The sequence below is a fragment of the Macadamia integrifolia genome, chromosome 13 (assembly GCF_013358625.1).
Source record: "Macadamia integrifolia cultivar HAES 741 chromosome 13, SCU_Mint_v3, whole genome shotgun sequence".
Lineage (NCBI taxonomy): Eukaryota > Viridiplantae > Streptophyta > Magnoliopsida > Proteales > Proteaceae > Macadamia > Macadamia integrifolia.
Genome location: NC_056569.1, coordinates 1,177,615 through 1,194,185, shown reverse-complemented (window position 1 = coordinate 1,194,185; position 16,571 = coordinate 1,177,615). Strand labels below are relative to the sequence as shown.

The 16,571-nt window shown below is 39.2% G+C and overlaps 1 protein-coding gene across 7 annotated transcripts; it reads left to right on the top strand.

Annotated features, from left to right (window-relative positions):
• The first annotated feature begins 654 nt into the window (after positions 1-654).
• On the top strand, positions 655-15,559 carry LOC122059707 (mediator of RNA polymerase II transcription subunit 14-like). Of its 7 annotated transcripts, none has more exons than XM_042622706.1 (8): positions 655-815; positions 1,718-1,988; positions 6,100-7,143; positions 7,465-7,562; positions 8,953-9,127; positions 10,708-11,716; positions 11,828-12,840; positions 14,432-15,559. In XM_042622706.1, the coding sequence occupies exons 2-8, from the start codon at positions 1,779-1,781 to the stop codon at positions 15,524-15,526; spliced, it is 4,644 nt and encodes a 1,547-aa protein (XP_042478640.1). In that variant the 5' UTR covers positions 655-815; positions 1,718-1,778; the 3' UTR covers positions 15,527-15,559. The 7 variants fall into 7 exon arrangements, with proteins under 7 accessions (XP_042478640.1, XP_042478635.1, XP_042478634.1 ...); XM_042622701.1 differs by having other exon boundaries at positions 1,706-1,988; XM_042622700.1 differs by having other exon boundaries at positions 1,697-1,988.
• The last annotated feature ends 1,012 nt before the right edge of the window (positions 15,560-16,571 follow it).

The window sequence follows — 16,571 nt, the reverse complement described above, 5'->3', positions numbered from 1 at the left end:
TGAATCAAGTTCAAGATTAATCACCATCGATTCTAATTTGATCCAGTTAGGCAGACTTGGTTAGATTTGATCACAATCTGATTATAAAGAATCAAAATTTATTAGGATAGTAATTGATCGGTTTTTAGTTGAATGAGATGATTTGATCGATTTTGTTCCAATCGAATCATTTGGATGAGCTTCTAGCTTAATAGTAAGCAATTAGGTAATTGAGATATAATGTAAGTTCTAAAATGAACAGGTCATTGGCTTGACCCACTTATCCCTTATCTCTGGTAATTTTTTTTTTTTAAAGAAAACTGAGGGGTAAGAACCCGTAATAATTTTTAGGGATGTAAGTGGATAATCCAAATCTGAATTTATATTCGTATTCGTTTATCGTTTGGGGATATTTGTATCCGATCTGTTTATATCACTAAGTGATTTCCCGGGTTCCTATGTTTAGGCACATGAACCGTTGGATTAAGTCATGCCAGGTGTTGCACACGCAGGAGCTCACTGCGAGATCTCCTCACGGTAGACGATCTTTATCCGAGACAAGAGACTCCCTGTCCTTGTGGCTTGTGGCTTGTGGGGTCAGGGGGCGACGGTTGCACCCCCAAACAGGCGGCGTAAAGGTTTTGCGGTCAAAATCGGAGGTAAAATGTTCCGCTGAAATATTTTCGTTCGAACAAAGTCTCTCTCTCTCTCTCTCTCTCTCTCTCTAAGGGCACCTCCAGAGCAGGCTTCTCCGGGTATATTGTGCAGAAGCCTCTTTCGAATCAGAAGCTCAGGACCTCCGCTGCTCTGCAGATTAGAAGTAATAGTGTTATACGGTAAGGGCGTAATTTATCTTTTATCATCTCCATAGTCTCTCTTCTCTCTCTCTCTCTCTCTCTCTCTCTCTCTCTCTCTCTCTCTCTCTCTCTCTCTCTCTCTCTCTCATTCTTTTTATCGATCCAACGATCGAGTTTAAAGTGCACATAAAGCTAGGGTTTGTATCAAGATGGAGTTTATATTTTCCAGTTTGGAATGAATTGTCACATGGGAATCTCCATTTTTGTTTGAACCTCTAACTAATCAATCACTGACCTGGAATTGTTACCTGGTTTTCTGTCGCTTCCTTCACCATCTCCATGTCGTCGGTACTGAGGTTTCTCGCGCAAATCATCCTCCTTTGCGACTGCTAAAGCTTCAATCATGGTATTTTCCGTAAGGCCATGTCGTAAAGGTGGAGGTTTCCTTGGACATTTTGTCCTCTGCAAATAGTACCAGTGGGAACTCAACACTGTGTCGCCAATTGTTGATTTTTTTATTTCTTCTTGATTTGCTTGTTTGAGCTATCATGTAGATTGAGTCTTGAACACTTCGCCTGAACCTTGTCTTTGAGGATGTTGACCGTGTGAGGTGGGTTAAAGTTAAGAGTTTGCAAATTTAATTTGGGGCCTCCGCCTCTGCAAATAGGGGGAAGGTTCTGATACAGCCTACTGGTAGTTCTCACATCAAGTAGGCTGTTGGTTTTCCCGGCCCAATAGAGGAACCTTCATTTTGGTAATCCCAACATTTCAATATTTGCCACTTCATCTTGGTAATCCAAACAATTCATCTTTGCTACTGTTGTTTTTCCAGTATCGAATCCACTTTTTTCACCTGTCATTTTGTAAAATAATCTGCTAGGACTTTATCGTGATTCAGCCTTTCCCAACATTTTTTCAAGGAGTCACAGGGATCTCTGCAGGCCAAAACCCTAGCTCCAATGAAACATTCAGCATAGATTTTGCACCTTGAGAAGGCAAAAAATGGCAGAACTAGGGCGACAGACAGTCGAATTCTCGACCCTAGTGCGTCGAGCAGCAGAGGAATCTTTCGTCTTGTTTAAGGATTTGGTGGAAAATTCAAAATCCACAGAGCAGTCTGACTCTGAAAAGAAGATCAACCTCCTCAAATACATACTGAAAACTCGGCAGCGGATGCTTCGGCTCAATGTTGTTGCCAAATGGTGCCAGCAGGTCAGTCTCAGCATGTATGGTTTTTTTTCCCCTCCCCTTTATGAGCTCATTTGATTTGTGGATTTTTTTCTTTTTGTGATTATATATGGCTCTCCAATTTGAGTTGGACTTAGAATATTAATAATCAAAGGAGTCCTAGTTGGTTATAGGTTATTTATTTATTGTGGTTTGGGCCATGCTGTTAAAAGCTAGGGGTGGTGCTGTTCAATAATTGTTGAAATACTTGATATTGCAAGTGAGATTGAAGTAATGTAAGTGTCGGACTCTATTCACTTATCAAATGAATGGGGGCTGCCTTTCTGTTATTCAGACATATGTGACTTGCAAGTTTATCTGTTTGCATGTATAACCAAGTTCTGGTTTGGAATTCAGAAAAACGCATAGTTTTGTTTAGCTTGTTACAAATATTATTAACTGTAAGGAATTTTTACACTGCTTAAGAATTTTATGGTGTTGATTTATCATTAAAGTTCTCATTCATTACTTTAAATTTTGAAAATAATGAATATGGAAGGTCATACAATTTTAGGGAAGATAATTAACTTTATTCATAGTCTCCATCTGCATTAAGGCACTGTGATTTCATTCACTCCCTTATCCTTCCTTAAACCTGTGTGAGATACTGAGCTATATGAAGCTACCCTTTAGTCAACGAGCTTAGGTGATCAATATATTATCTATATCTACAGGGATACTGAGCTAGAAGAAGCTACCATTTAGTCAATGAGCTTAGGTGATCAATATATTATCTATATCAAAGGGCTTCTTGACTCTTTTGCCCATCTAATGGCATTAGAGTAGTCTCCGTTGACCTTTGTGTCCCTTGATAACATTCATGGTGGTTTGGAGTTTTGTACGAGGTGTTAATGACAACAAAAATTGAAATTAGCGGCAACTAACAACCGATAACAATGACAATAATGGTTATTATTCAGACAAATGTCCTTCACATGGCCCTCTAATGGAGTGGATTCCTTCATGATCCTCCATTTTGAGCCATGTGGAGAGCTACTCTGGTCAAGCCGACTATTGGATTGGTGATACACTGTACACCTCTTGGATAGTCGCATGTTTAGTTCATGCCTTATCTCAACTGTATGTAATGCAGGAGTAGATTACAAGTAACTAACTCCGCAGTTTACAACCCCAAACAATACAAATAGGAGTAAGAAATAAAGAAATAATACCATCAAATAAATCCCCAAGGATACAATACCCATATAAGAGCAAAACCAGTCCAAAACCTAACCCGATAGGAGAGAGAAAGACCTGCTATAGAGATGGAGAGAGAGAGGTGTGGCCAGGGCTGTAGAAGTCCAATTGAGTTGCACTCTTGGACGCAGATAGTCCCTAGGGAGTGTACAAAAACCCCCAAAGTTGAGAGGATTCTGACGGCTGGTTGTGAAGTTATAAGCTTTATTGATTTTCTGACTTAGGAAAGAAAACTGAGAAGAACCTTCAAGAACAGCAGCTGAATGCTTTCAACAGTGACTAGGTAAGGATTGTGGGACCCTTATGAGGCTTGGAATACCCTGATTGAAGACCTGGCTGAGCAAAGTACAGAAGAGAGAAAGAGAGGAGATCAATCTCTTTCTATTCCTACTAGGATTGCTGATCGGTTATGATTTCTGCAGACTTTTACTCTTGAATGTTACAACATATAAAATAAAAAAAAGAAGAATAAAACAGATGGGGGGTTGAGAAGGGTAAAGAGTATGAGGAAGTGGCTATCTCTGCTTGGGCTTCTTACCCACAGCTATCTTAGCTGCTTTAAGCATTTAGTTGTAAACTTTCTTTCATAAATGCAAAATTTCTTTAATAAATGCAAACTTTTTTTTGTTCAAATCTGCCCAATAATGGTACATATGCCTCTCTATTTATAGAGGGGAAGTTTACAATCATACTAATACTAGGAGTTAGTTTCCCAATAGGACTAGACACTCTTACTACAACTAGGAATTTAAAATATGACTAAGACTTGACTTTATGACTCCAAGATGGAGTAGGACTAACTAACTAATAGTCCATATAGGACTTTACAACCAACTAATGGCCTAATGGGCCTTTATTGAATTAAATAGCAACTGATTAAACTAATGTATAAAATCCCGTTTTCCTACCTTCTACCCATATTTTAGGCCCATTAAAGTGGCCCATTTCAAAGAAAACCATGGGATCAAAGGCCCAACACATACATACCACAACCCAAGGCGGTGGAGGGTTGTCTAAGCGCTTAGATGAGAAGGCGCCCGCCTTAAGGCGAACTAGGCGACCAAGTGTTATTTTTTATTTTCCCTATTTTCTATCATTATTTAGTAAGTTGTATATAACTTGTATCATAAAAAATCAAGATTAAACAACATCAATTCATTAAAAATCAATATTTAGCCATATTAAATCATAAAAAATTAACATTAAGTCATATCAAGTTTTTAAAAAATCAAAATTTAGAGAAATGCGCTTGTTCTATAATAAGTTTGACTTGTCAAATGATTTTATTTTTACATGAGACTTTTTGTATTAGTTATAATATAAAACCAAATTTTAAACAAGTCTAAGATTACTTAAATCTGAGTTGTAATGACAAAGTTATGCTCCGATCAAACTTATTTTTAAGTGCGTGAATATTGTTAAAATCGGATGAATGAAAATAATTTTATAAATATCAAAACAAAAGATTATTTTACCGGACTTTTGGTTTTTAACAATGTTTTAACATGATAGAATTTATAAAATTTTCATAATTGAGAAAACCCCCAGCATTTAAAAGTTAAAAATCGCCCCTATAACCAAAATCTAGTTTTTGTTCTTGGACTGGGGGGATGACTTTTTATCTTTTTGAAATTTGACTTTTAAACTATTTTATTGAATTCAAATAAGGGGTATTTGCTTATTTATGAATAATATCTTAAGTAAAATAAAAGATATATACTTAAATGATATTTGACATAAATAAGTGCCAAGACATAAGGCGGCATACAGTGCAATAAGGCGAATGTCGCCTAGGCCGCAAGCAAACCGCCTGGACGCCTAGTTGTCGCCTTGGCAACGCCTTGACAACTATGAAGAAGACATAGCTGAGATTGTGAGCTGCTTTGCACACAGAAAACACAACAAAAAGAACTGAACTTGAACTGAGGACTATATTCTGACCTACTGTTTGGTGTAGATTCACCAAACAATCGCAGAATTCAAATGTAAGCAATAGTAAGAAAAAGGAAGAAAAATTACAAAAAAAGGATTAAGCACACTTCGATTTAGGAAATCCAGCTCATTTCGCCAATCCACATGGTGTACGAGCACACAAATTTTCAAAATTAATATTCAATGGTCACGTCGACCAAAACATGGTTGCAATGACTTGTTATAAAAGTTCTCTACAAGAAAAATAACTAGGCTAATTTTTTGTTTGGGGATTAATGATAACTTTTGTTGAATCAAAAAGCGGTAAAGTTCTTGGGCATAACCCGATGTGGACCGGATCTGCTTAGATATTTCCCTATCATGTTATTTCCATACAATTGAAGCAACAATTGACAGTAATACCTGCCAGGGGATGCTTCCTGTGACTTCAAATTGACTTCTGCCCTTTTATGATAACAATGGTTCCCCCCCGCCCCCACCCCACCCCACCCCACACCCACCCCACCCCACCCCCAACCCCACCCCTCCAAAAAAAAAAAAAAAAATTCAGTTCATATTGAGAAGGATATAGGTCACATACTCTTAACCGGGGGGTGGGTTTAATATTCAGTTCATATTGAGAAGGATATAGGTCACATATCCTTAACATGCCTGAAAATCTAATATGTCCACCTAAAGAACATCATATGAAGCTGACAATAAATGCGTTGAAAACGTATATGTAATTGTTATTTGAAAGCAAGATAATTACAAAACGCTTATCAGGAAATATGGCAAAATAAAATTAGTGTTAAGAGAAGTGTTCGCATGTGTTTGATCTATGAGTCGACGTGGTTTCAGCCAGGTACATTTCAGAAATTGAAGCATGGTTATCAGTTATATACGATGTTCTGTTATTTCTTGACCTATTTAAAGTCAATGGACTTAACTGCTTAATCCAGGTGCATACCTTTCTTGAATGTTTCAGGTTCCATTGGTTCAGTACTGTCAACAGCTTGCATCTACTCTTTCAAGCCATGATACATGCTTTACCCAAGCTGCTGATTCACTGTTTTTCATGCACGAGGGGCTGCAACAAGCACGTGCGCCTACTTATGATGTTCCATCTGCTATTGATGTTATGCTAACAGGAACTTATAATCGCTTACCAAAATGTATAGAAGATGTGGGAATACAGAACTCCCTAACTGAGGATCAGCATGAGCCAGCATTAAAGAAGTTAGACACACTTTTGCAAACTAAATTGCTTGAAGCTCAAATCCCAAAAGAAGTTTCTGAAATCAAAGTTTCTGATGGTACCGCACTTCTACGTGTTGATGGGGAATTTAAAGTTCTCCTTACTCTTGGTTATCGTGGACATTTATCACTTTGGAGAATACTACATTTGGAACTTCTTGTGGGTGAGAGAAGTGGGCTTGTGAAACTTGAAGAATTGCGGAGGCATGCTCTTGGAGATGATCTGGAACGCAGAATGGCTGCAGTGGACAACCCATTCATGATTTTGTACTCAATTCTCCATGAGCTGTGTGTGGCACTTATTATGGATACTGTTATAAGGCAAGTACAGGCTCTTCGTCAAGGAAGGTGGAAAGATGCCATTCGTTTTGAGCTCATATCTGATGGGATGGCTCAAGATGGAGAACCTGATTCTATCGGTTTGAAAACTCCAGGAGTGAAAATCATTTACTGGTTAGATTTTGACAAAAACTCTGGAGGGTCTGATTTAGTTTCATGCCCATTCATTAAAATTGAACCTGGACAAGATCTACAGATGAAGTGTTTTCATAGTACATTTGTTGTAGACCCTCATACTGGCAAGGAGGCAGAGTTGTCCCTCAATCTAAGTTGTATTGATGTTGAGAAGTTGCTTCTGGGAGCTATTTCCTGCCACAGATACACACGCCTTCTCGAAGTCCATAGGGAATTGAGTAAAAATGGTCATATTTGTCAGGCTGCGGGTGATGTTCTTCTTCAGTGCTATGCGGATGAGTCTGATGCTGACTTCAAAAGGGTTAGTCAAAGAAATAAATAATCTTGTATTTCTTTCTGGCATTCAAAATAGCAACTTCTATACACCTTTGACTATGGACCTGCTTATATATTGATATATGGTGTACATTAAGGCTATAATTGTACATAGATCTATTTTTCCTAAGAATGAGATCTTTTTAATGAGATTATACTTATATAACTGATCTACTTTTTTTGGACTATTCACCATATGTTCCAGTGAACTTGTTTCTTGGCTGTAATCTGTGGTTTTGGTCCTGGTCCTGAAATCAGGCATTCCCACACTTTGGCTAATGTTGTCATATAAATCTTCTGTCTGCAGAAAGATAATAAGTTCAATGATAGCGAATATGGAGGGGATGAAGTATTGCGTGTGCGGGCTTATGGATCATCGTATATTACCCTTAGAATAAACATCAGGTTTGTCCCCCGTTCCATTGGAGTTGTTGGCTTTGCCTGTCTAATGACTTGTCTATTTTATCTTTTATCATTCTTTTATTTGTATTGCGAGCAATGTCTTTATCTTCAGCTTTATTAAGTGTCTAAGTGATGAGCCATATGCTGATCATCATTCTTTTATTTGAATTGAGAGCGGAATCTTTAACTTCAGCTATATTAAGTGTCTTAAGTGATGTGCCATGTGCTGATCTATGTAGGCATCAAAATTATAAAAGAGGATGTCTAAAAAGAGCTGATGATGTGGTTCAGAGCTCTAGAAAAGAATCTAGAAGCAGTCAGTGGTGCTGGAACCACACTGACAGTCAAGGATAAACTGATAGTACCAAAATTAGGCAATTTAGAGAAATTCAGGCAACTCACATATTAGAGGTCTACTCTGGAGGATGCTACACCTATCAGTTGATGTAAAATCTTGGAAATGAAAATTAGAAAATAGTTTATTCCTAAACTGCACATATTTTAAGCTATGTTCAAGTCTGAGAAGGGATCACAGGAACAGATAATCAGAGATGTCAAACTGATATATAATGATACTAACAGAATATTGATGACTAGATTTGAAGATTGATACTACAATCAGCAAGTAGCTAGTCAGTTTGTCTTATTGAAAGGACCAATCTAATTGTTTTCAAGGAGGCTCTTCAGCCTTGATCCTTGAGGAAGGATTGTATCACTATTGTGGTATTTACTATTATGTACTTTTATAGTTTTATTATTATTATTGCATTACGATTAAACTGGTAATTATTCCAAAAAAAAAAAACATTAGAGTTAGCTTGCTTGTGAAGCAAAGCATGGAGTTAGTTTTAAAAAAAAAAAATTAAAGAACTTACTTAAAAAGCAGTGTAGCTGCCTTTATAAGTCGCTTAACCTCTCAGTTTTTTAAGCTCTAGAAAACAACCCTCAAGGTAATGAGGAAAAAACCCCCACCTAGTACCTCTATTTACAACATTTTTCCCTATATACCCGCTGTATAAAATTATAAAAATACCTCAATACCCTAAAAAGGTAACAACATCCCTAAAATATAAACTGACCCCCAAGTCTGAGCAAGTGGAAACATCCCAAAAATAATCCTTATTGGCCCAATTACTCATCAACCGAGAAAACTGGCTTCCCCGTATCCATTTAGAAGAAAATAATAGAACCTTATATAAGATATAGCTACCATTTGCTGATATAATTGGGTAAACCTGCTTTGACCTTTTGGTAAAAAAAGGTTGACTGGATCTGGAAGCCATTTTTTTTTCCTTTTTAGTCAGATTTTGAAGTATTGAGCTGAAGTAGATTCTGGTGTTCTTGTGCATATACGTCCTCTGCTCTCATGTGTTACATTGTTCTGGAATTGCAGGAATGGGCGTTTTCTTCTCCAAGCTTCCAGAAATATTCTTGTGCTATCTGCCTTGTTAGATTGTGAAGAAGCTCTAAACCAGAGTACCATGTCTGCAGCTGAAGTTTTTGTTAACTTGAGAAGCAGAAGTATTTTACACCTATTTGCATCAATTGGCAGGTTTCTAGGACTTAAGGTACGTTTTTCTTTGCCTATTGCTTATAGCTAACTATACCCATTCTCTTTATGCTCTCACTGGGTGGTCCGTGGTCTGCACACCCAGCAATTGATTTTTTTTTTTTGAAGGAGTGCACTAAGTTGGGATGCATGATTCAGCTAAAGTGGTGTTTAAATACATTTTGAGTTGTTCCCATTTTTCTTTTGAAACAACAGGAACACCTCTGTTTCTATTTCTGTTTTGAGAACAGAAATGTATCCAAATGATTTGGTTTCAACTTGCTTTTCAAAAAAAAAAAAGAAAAAAAAAGAAAAAAGAAGGCAAGGTATGAAAGAATGTTTTCTATTCGACCGTTTTGCACTTACGTAAGAGTTAAGACACATGAGCTTAAAGAACCTGCAAAAGCAAGAGAACACCTTTTTTTTTCCGGTTCAAAACAAGTTTTTGTTGCTTCCAAAAGTTCCTGTTTTCTTGTTTTTTGTTGTGGAAAAAAGAAACGAAGCTGCTTTGGGCATGAAAATGGTTTCTCCCAAAACAAATGGTCAAGGGCTCTGATATTCGGGTAAAATGGGAAGGCTGAGTGGGAGACAACTGTAGCTTTTGCAGCACCTCGGGGGATTGCACCCTGACTATGTGTCCTGTTGCATAGAGATGAATCCTAAATGCTTGCAGTAGGAAGAAAATTCAGATAAGGCGCTGGGGGTGAAGGCTAGGTTTTAGAGGTCTGTACTTTAGATAGTAGGAGTGCTAACACGGTGGTGGTTTCTGGTTATTGGTGTATGAGAGATTTTTTTTGGATTTCGAGGAATTGTTCCTATCAGTGGAATCCTTTGTTGGTTTGGGCGAGGGGAGAAAATGTCTTACATCTTTTTTTTTTTCAATGGATATTTGTGGTCTTTATTGCTATCATCTATCGGTAGATCATCTCATCAATTAACATAAAACTACCATCATATTTTTTGTCATTCACAAGTCTATCTATCAATGAGGCATTTACTATTCACGCATTAAGCTCAAGATCAAATGCCTGGGTGTTAACAGTAACACTGACAGCTTTGTTTGTATTCCATGCACTCATTCATGCAAATCTCCTCTTTTTTTCACCTTTATGTTCCAATTTTAAGAAATACCTCTTCTTCTGTTCTAATCTCCCAAAGAGAAATGACATGAATTACTGAATTTTCTTGTGTAAATTGCTTTTGTTTTGGCAGTCATTTGATTTCATGGGAAGTTTGTGGATTGGCATGTTAGTTATTAATTTACTTAAAGTCATTGTGTTCACAGTTTGTTGGTAGATGGGTCCAACCCAGCATATCCTCCAATTTCCCAGCCAAATTTGGGTTGTCCTTGTTATTATCATATATTCGTATGGTATGGATGATGAGAAATGGTATGACTACAAAGAAATAGTTGTGATTTGGATCATTGAGATTATTGGTCATGTTGATTGTTGGCCTGAGTTCCCCTTTGGTGAGATACTCAAATTGTGGTGTCTGAACCCACCCTCACACTGCGTCTATGAAGGGTTTTCCATGATTTATATGCTTGCCTTTTGCATAGCATGCAATTATAACAACCTGAACATTTGATTCTTGCAGGTGTATGAACAAGGTTTAGCTGCAGTTAAAATACCCAAGACCATCTTGAATGGCTCAAATGGCTCAGGTTTGTTGCTGATGGGGTTCCCACAGTGTGGGAACTCTTATTTTCTGCTGATGCAACTTGATAAGGACTTCAAACCACTTTTTAAATTGTTGGAGACACGGCCAGATCAATCTGGAAAATCCCATAGTGGTGACTCCAATCATGTTATACGCTTCAACAAGATCGACATTGGTCAGTTGCAAATACTAGAGGATGAAATGAACTTGCGTCTTCTAGATCGGGAACAGCTGCTTTCTTCGTTGCCTAAAGCTGTAGGCTCTAATCAAACTTCCGAGCACAGCCTTCTTTCTGAGTTTGGTCTGGAGGCTTCTACTCCGTTTGTTGGATGTCCTCAGTCAAGTTTTTCATCTGTGGTAGATGAAGTGTTTGAGCTTGAGAAAGGGACGTCAATATCTCCTTATGATGTTTATACAAATCATTCTGCATCATTTGATTCATCTCCTGCTTCTAATTTTAGCTCTGTTGTGATGGTTAACCAAGGCATAAAACCTGGAATATCCTCTCCTAAGTGGGAAGGAGGCTTGCAACTTCCTCAGAGTAATACTGTTTCAAAATCTTCTTCTGTTGGTCCCCATTTTAGTAGCCCTATATATCCATCAAACAATGTGAAGGGCGTAGTTCAATCCGGTAGTCCAGGAAGAAGCCCATCAATTAAAAAACTATCAACTTCGAAATCTGATCAAGATTTGACTTCTCTTAGATCTTCACATTCAGTGGAAACCGGCCCTTGTTCTTCTGTGGATGAAGATCAGGTGAGGCTGTTGAATGAGTCTTCAAGGGATGCAGTATCTGGCAGCCGTTCAGCACGAATTTTATCTCCGCTAGGACCGACTGGCTCCCGAGTGTCGACAAGCATGAAATCAAATGGGGTTAGAAGTTCAGCTAACCTTGTTCCATCTTCTAAGGCTACTGGATCGAGCTTGTGGAATACCATCCCCGTATGTAAGAGGCCTGCACTGAAATTTATATTTTCCTAACTGGGTTGTTTTGTGTTGTTCGTTAGGGTCAACTTTTTTACTCATCAATTTTGATTGACTGATGTTCTGCTTTCAGGCCACACACCAGAATCTGCGAGTTGTCATAGTACTAGTCTTGATGTCACACCTAAAAATGAAGATAACCCAAGAAAGCGTTCAGTTTCTGATATATTGAAGTTCATTCCATCACTTCAAGGGGTGGAATGCACTTCACAGTTTTCTAAGAGGAGGAAAATTTCAGAATCAGCTTCTAGTCGTCCTCCTGCATCACAAGCACACAGTTCATCAGAAGTAATCTGTAAACCTACATATGGAAGTCTTTTAGCTGAAGCAAATAAAGGGAGTGCACCTTCTAACATATATGTTACAGCTCTTCTTCATGTGGTCAGGCACTGCTCTCTCTGTATCAAGCATGCTCGACTTACTAGTCAGATGGATACCCTTGACATTCCATATGTTGAAGAAGTGGGTCTACGAACTCCATCATCAAACTTGTGGTTCAGACTCCCATTTGCCATAGATGATTCGTGGCAGCACATTTGCTTGCGACTTGGGAGACCTGGAACCATGTATTGGGATGTCAAGATAAATGATCAACACTTCAGGGACTTGTGGAAACTTCAGAAGGGCAGCATGGATACTGCATGGGGTTCTGGTGTTCGTATTGCTAATACGTCTGATATAGATTCCCATATACGCTATGATTCAGAGGGTGTTATCCTTAGTTATAGGTCTGTTGAGGATGATAGCATTACAAAATTAGTTGCTGATCTACGAAGACTTTTTAATGCTCGTTTGTTTGCTCTTGGAATGCGGAAACTTCTTGGAGTAAGAGCAGATGATAAACTGGAAGAAAGCACTGCAAACTCTGACAGCAAAGCATCTGTTATAGCCAAAGGTGCTGCTGAGGTTGGCGACAAGATATCAGAACAGATGAGGAGGCAATTTAGAATAGAAGCTGTTGGTCTTATGAGTTTGTGGTTTAGTTTTGTTTCTGGGGTGGTGGCTCGCTTTGTTGTTGAGTGGGAATCAGGAAAAGATGGATGCACGATGCATGTTTCTCCAGAACAACTTTGGCCACATACCAAGGTCTGTGCCTCGACACTAAACACACATTGCAGAACCCCCCCCCCCCACACCCCCCACCCAAAAAAAAAAAAAAAGGAACACTTGCTGTTGATACTATTCCTTTTTGGGATGTGAGAGGGTGGTACTGGTTGACTCATAAATGCTATGAATATATTAATACATTCATATTGCTACTATCAATGGGATTCCTGTTGTATCTGTATTTTTTCCAGTGTATTGAAACGGACCTGGACTTCAAAGCCAGAAAGTGAGTTGGTGAGGTGAACTTTGGTAGTTCAAACCAGTTTTGTGGACCTTTGGACTGGCTGGTTTGATCAACAGAACTGGTTTGGATGGTCGGATCATTTTTAACCTTTCAAGCAAGACAATGTTGATGGATAGTGCCCCCCCCACCCCCCCAAAAAAAAAAAAAAAAAAAAAAAAAGAATATGAGCTGAAATATAACTTTAGAGGGGAAAACTGAAGTCTTCCACAATGCGGGACATGGAGTTCATGTGATAGAGGATCCCACAGCCAGATCATTGCTGGAATTTTAGCCCAAAATGACAACCGAAAGCTCAACTAAACCTTTTCCCCAACTCAATGGGCTTGGCTACAATGAAACCTGTTTTGGCCATTGTGTATCTTTATATTCATTTCCCATTTGTGTCAATTTCGTAATTCTACTAAAATTCAACTTAGCATTGGATGAAATGTTTCCTGTGTCGGGTGCTGAGTACTCCCTTGTCTAGTCACATGGCGGATCATCAAGTGGATACCTAACAGTGGCATTTAGAAGCTCCCTTCTGTTAAATAGATTTTTGCATAAGTTGAGCCAAAAGTCTCTATTTTGAACTTTGACAGACTTGCTATTAGTCTAAATGCTTGCTTATGTTATGCTCGTGGTGTCAATTGGGCCTTCTGGATATCAATATGTTGACCAACTCATCCATGAGGTTGTTCACAATTATTTCTGCTATAGCTGCTGTGGAGTGAGTGACTGCTTGTTTATTTGCTGCTGTTTTTTTTTTTCTAACTTTTGTACTTGGAGGGGCTTAAGGTGTGGTTGATGGGTTGTGGTCCAGTTGTGTAGGGATAGGTGGTGGGCCAGAGTGGGGCCTGCTTCATGTGTCTTATTGTTGCTTTTCTTCGCTTCGGGATCCTTCTATTTGATCTTTTGCCATTTATATTTGTGCTCTATGATAAGGGAGTTGACAACCTTTCTTTTAGGACTTCTTGTCTCTGGTGAAAGTCTTGTTGTTGAAGTGATGTCAAGTTATGAACCGATGTTGCCATTTAAACTGGTGGACTGGCTTATGGTCCAGATTTTTTTTTTTTTTGGGGGGGGGGGTGGTGTGTGTGTGTGTGTGTGTTAAATGTCTAGTACATTTGTGTTTGGATTGAATGAAAATAACCTCAGAGTGCTATTCAGGCAAATGGTGATCACTTTTAAGCAATTGTTTTTTCAGTTCAGTTCAGTTTATGGTGGGAATTTCACCATGATTTTTTTTCCTGATTCAGTGCTATAATGTGTAATTGCATCATTACAAATTTTCATTAAATTTTTAGTAGGTTCAGGACTATCCTTAAGCATTTCCCCCTTGTTTCACAGTTCCTGGAAGATTTCATTAATGGAGCTGAGGTGGCATCCCTTTTGGACTGCATTCGCCTGACTGCAGGACCATTATTTTCTCTAGCAGCTGCAACTCGACCTGCACGGGCTGGTCCTGCTTCTGGTGCCCCTAGTGTAACTGCTGGACTCTCTACTATCCCAAGGCAGAATGGTTTCATACCAACTCAAGGAGTGATGCCGAGCAGTTCATCATCAAATGTAACTCAGGCTGCATCTGCTGCTGTGGGGAATTCCATTACTAGTACGGTTATGGGTCCTCTTGGGAGTCACAACCTTCATCCCTCTGCAATGTTGGCTGTTGCTGGGAGAGGTGGTCCTGGAATTGTTCCTAGCTCACTGTTGCCCATCGATGTCTCTGTTGTATTGCGTGGTCCCTACTGGATACGCATAATCTACCGTAAACACTTTGCAGTTGACATGCGCTGTTTTGCCGGGGATCAGGTTTGGTTACAGCCGGCAACACCACCAAAGGGTGGGCCTGAGGTTGGGGGTTCTTTGCCATGTCCACAGTTTCGGCCTTTCATTATGGAGCATGTGGCTCAGGAATTGAATGGTCTAGAACCTAATTTCTCTGGTAGCCAACAGACAGTTGGAATTCTGAACTCCAGCAATCCAAACCAAAGTTCAGGTTCACAGCTTTCAGCAGCCAATGGAAGCCGTGTTAATATTACAGGTTCTGGTGCAATATCAAGATCGACTCCAATGGCTGGGAACCAGACATCTGGCATAAACCGTGTAGGCAATGCTCTTTTGGCGTCCCAAAATTTAGCGGCTCTCAACACAGGATTACCTTTACGTAGATCACCTGCCACTGTTCCTATTCATATGAGAGGAGAACTCAACACAGCTTTCATTGGGCTAGGGGATGATGGAGGCTATGGTGGAGGATGGGTTCCCCTTGTTGCTCTTAAAAAGGTTCTAAGAGGCATTCTCAAGTACCTTGGAGTATTATGGCTCTTTGCTCAATTACCTGCTCTTTTAAAAGAGATTTTGGGGTCCATTCTGAAAGAGAATGAAGGGGCGCTTTTAAATTTGGACCAGGAACAGCCAGCCTTGCGCTTCTTTGTAGGGTAAGGCCTAAATCTTCTTTTCTGGCTTGTTACTGGATGATGATGCATGCTGTATCCTCTTGTTGAAATCTCATTGACACTGCAGTAAAAAAAGAAAAAATATCATTTTAATCCTGTTGCAGATGTCATTTATGTTATATTAAATGACTACTTTTAGATTGCAGATTCTCTGTAGTTCTTTTCTCCTGTTGCCATCGTGTAATTAGTGTTCTGGGAGGGGAGGGGAGGGGTGTGGGGAAAAAGAAATCTGCAGCAAAATTGGCACCAAATCTAGCTGCGTTGACGCGGCAGCATGAGATGTTTTTCCGTGCCCTTCCTTAGTAACAACTGCAGAGGATCCGGACAGTATTTGAGGGGCACAGAGATGTTTCGAACATCCCCCTCCCCTCCCCTCCCCTCTTTAAAATGAAGAAGAAACAAATAGAACTATATCAGGGGTGTGATCTTCTACCTTTCACTGTATATTTTAGAACACGAGTACTTGGGTCTTAATGAAGACGTGATCTTCTTCATTACCTTGATCTGCATCTGTTGGAATATGTGTCCATGATAGGGTGGAGTGTCCCCGTCGTGACAGGATTATCTTAGTTAGACTAGGATTGTCTTTCCCATTACACCTATGATTGTACTTGGATCTACTTATTATAAATATATGATTGAGACTGCCAATACACATATCGGCTGCTCCTCTCCCTTGCCGTCTCTCTTCTTCTTTCTCATCATCTTCTCTCAAGTTACTGGTTACAGATCTTTGTTTTTCTACAGCATCCTTCTTTATCTTCATGTTCTCCTTTTAGAGTCTTTGAAGGGAATGAACCAATAAGTATACTTTTTTTTTTTGGGGGGGGGGGGGGGGATAAAATGTTGAATACTGGGGGTGTTGAAATCTCGTTGACCTGGCACCCAACATATTCTTCATGGACTTCAGAGTAGAATATGGGTCTATCACTCAATTCAGTAAAAAACCATTGACACTCCAGACTCACCATGTGCCAGTGTCTTCTTGTCTCTCATTGATTCCTAATATCCTTTTAGATATATGTTTTTGA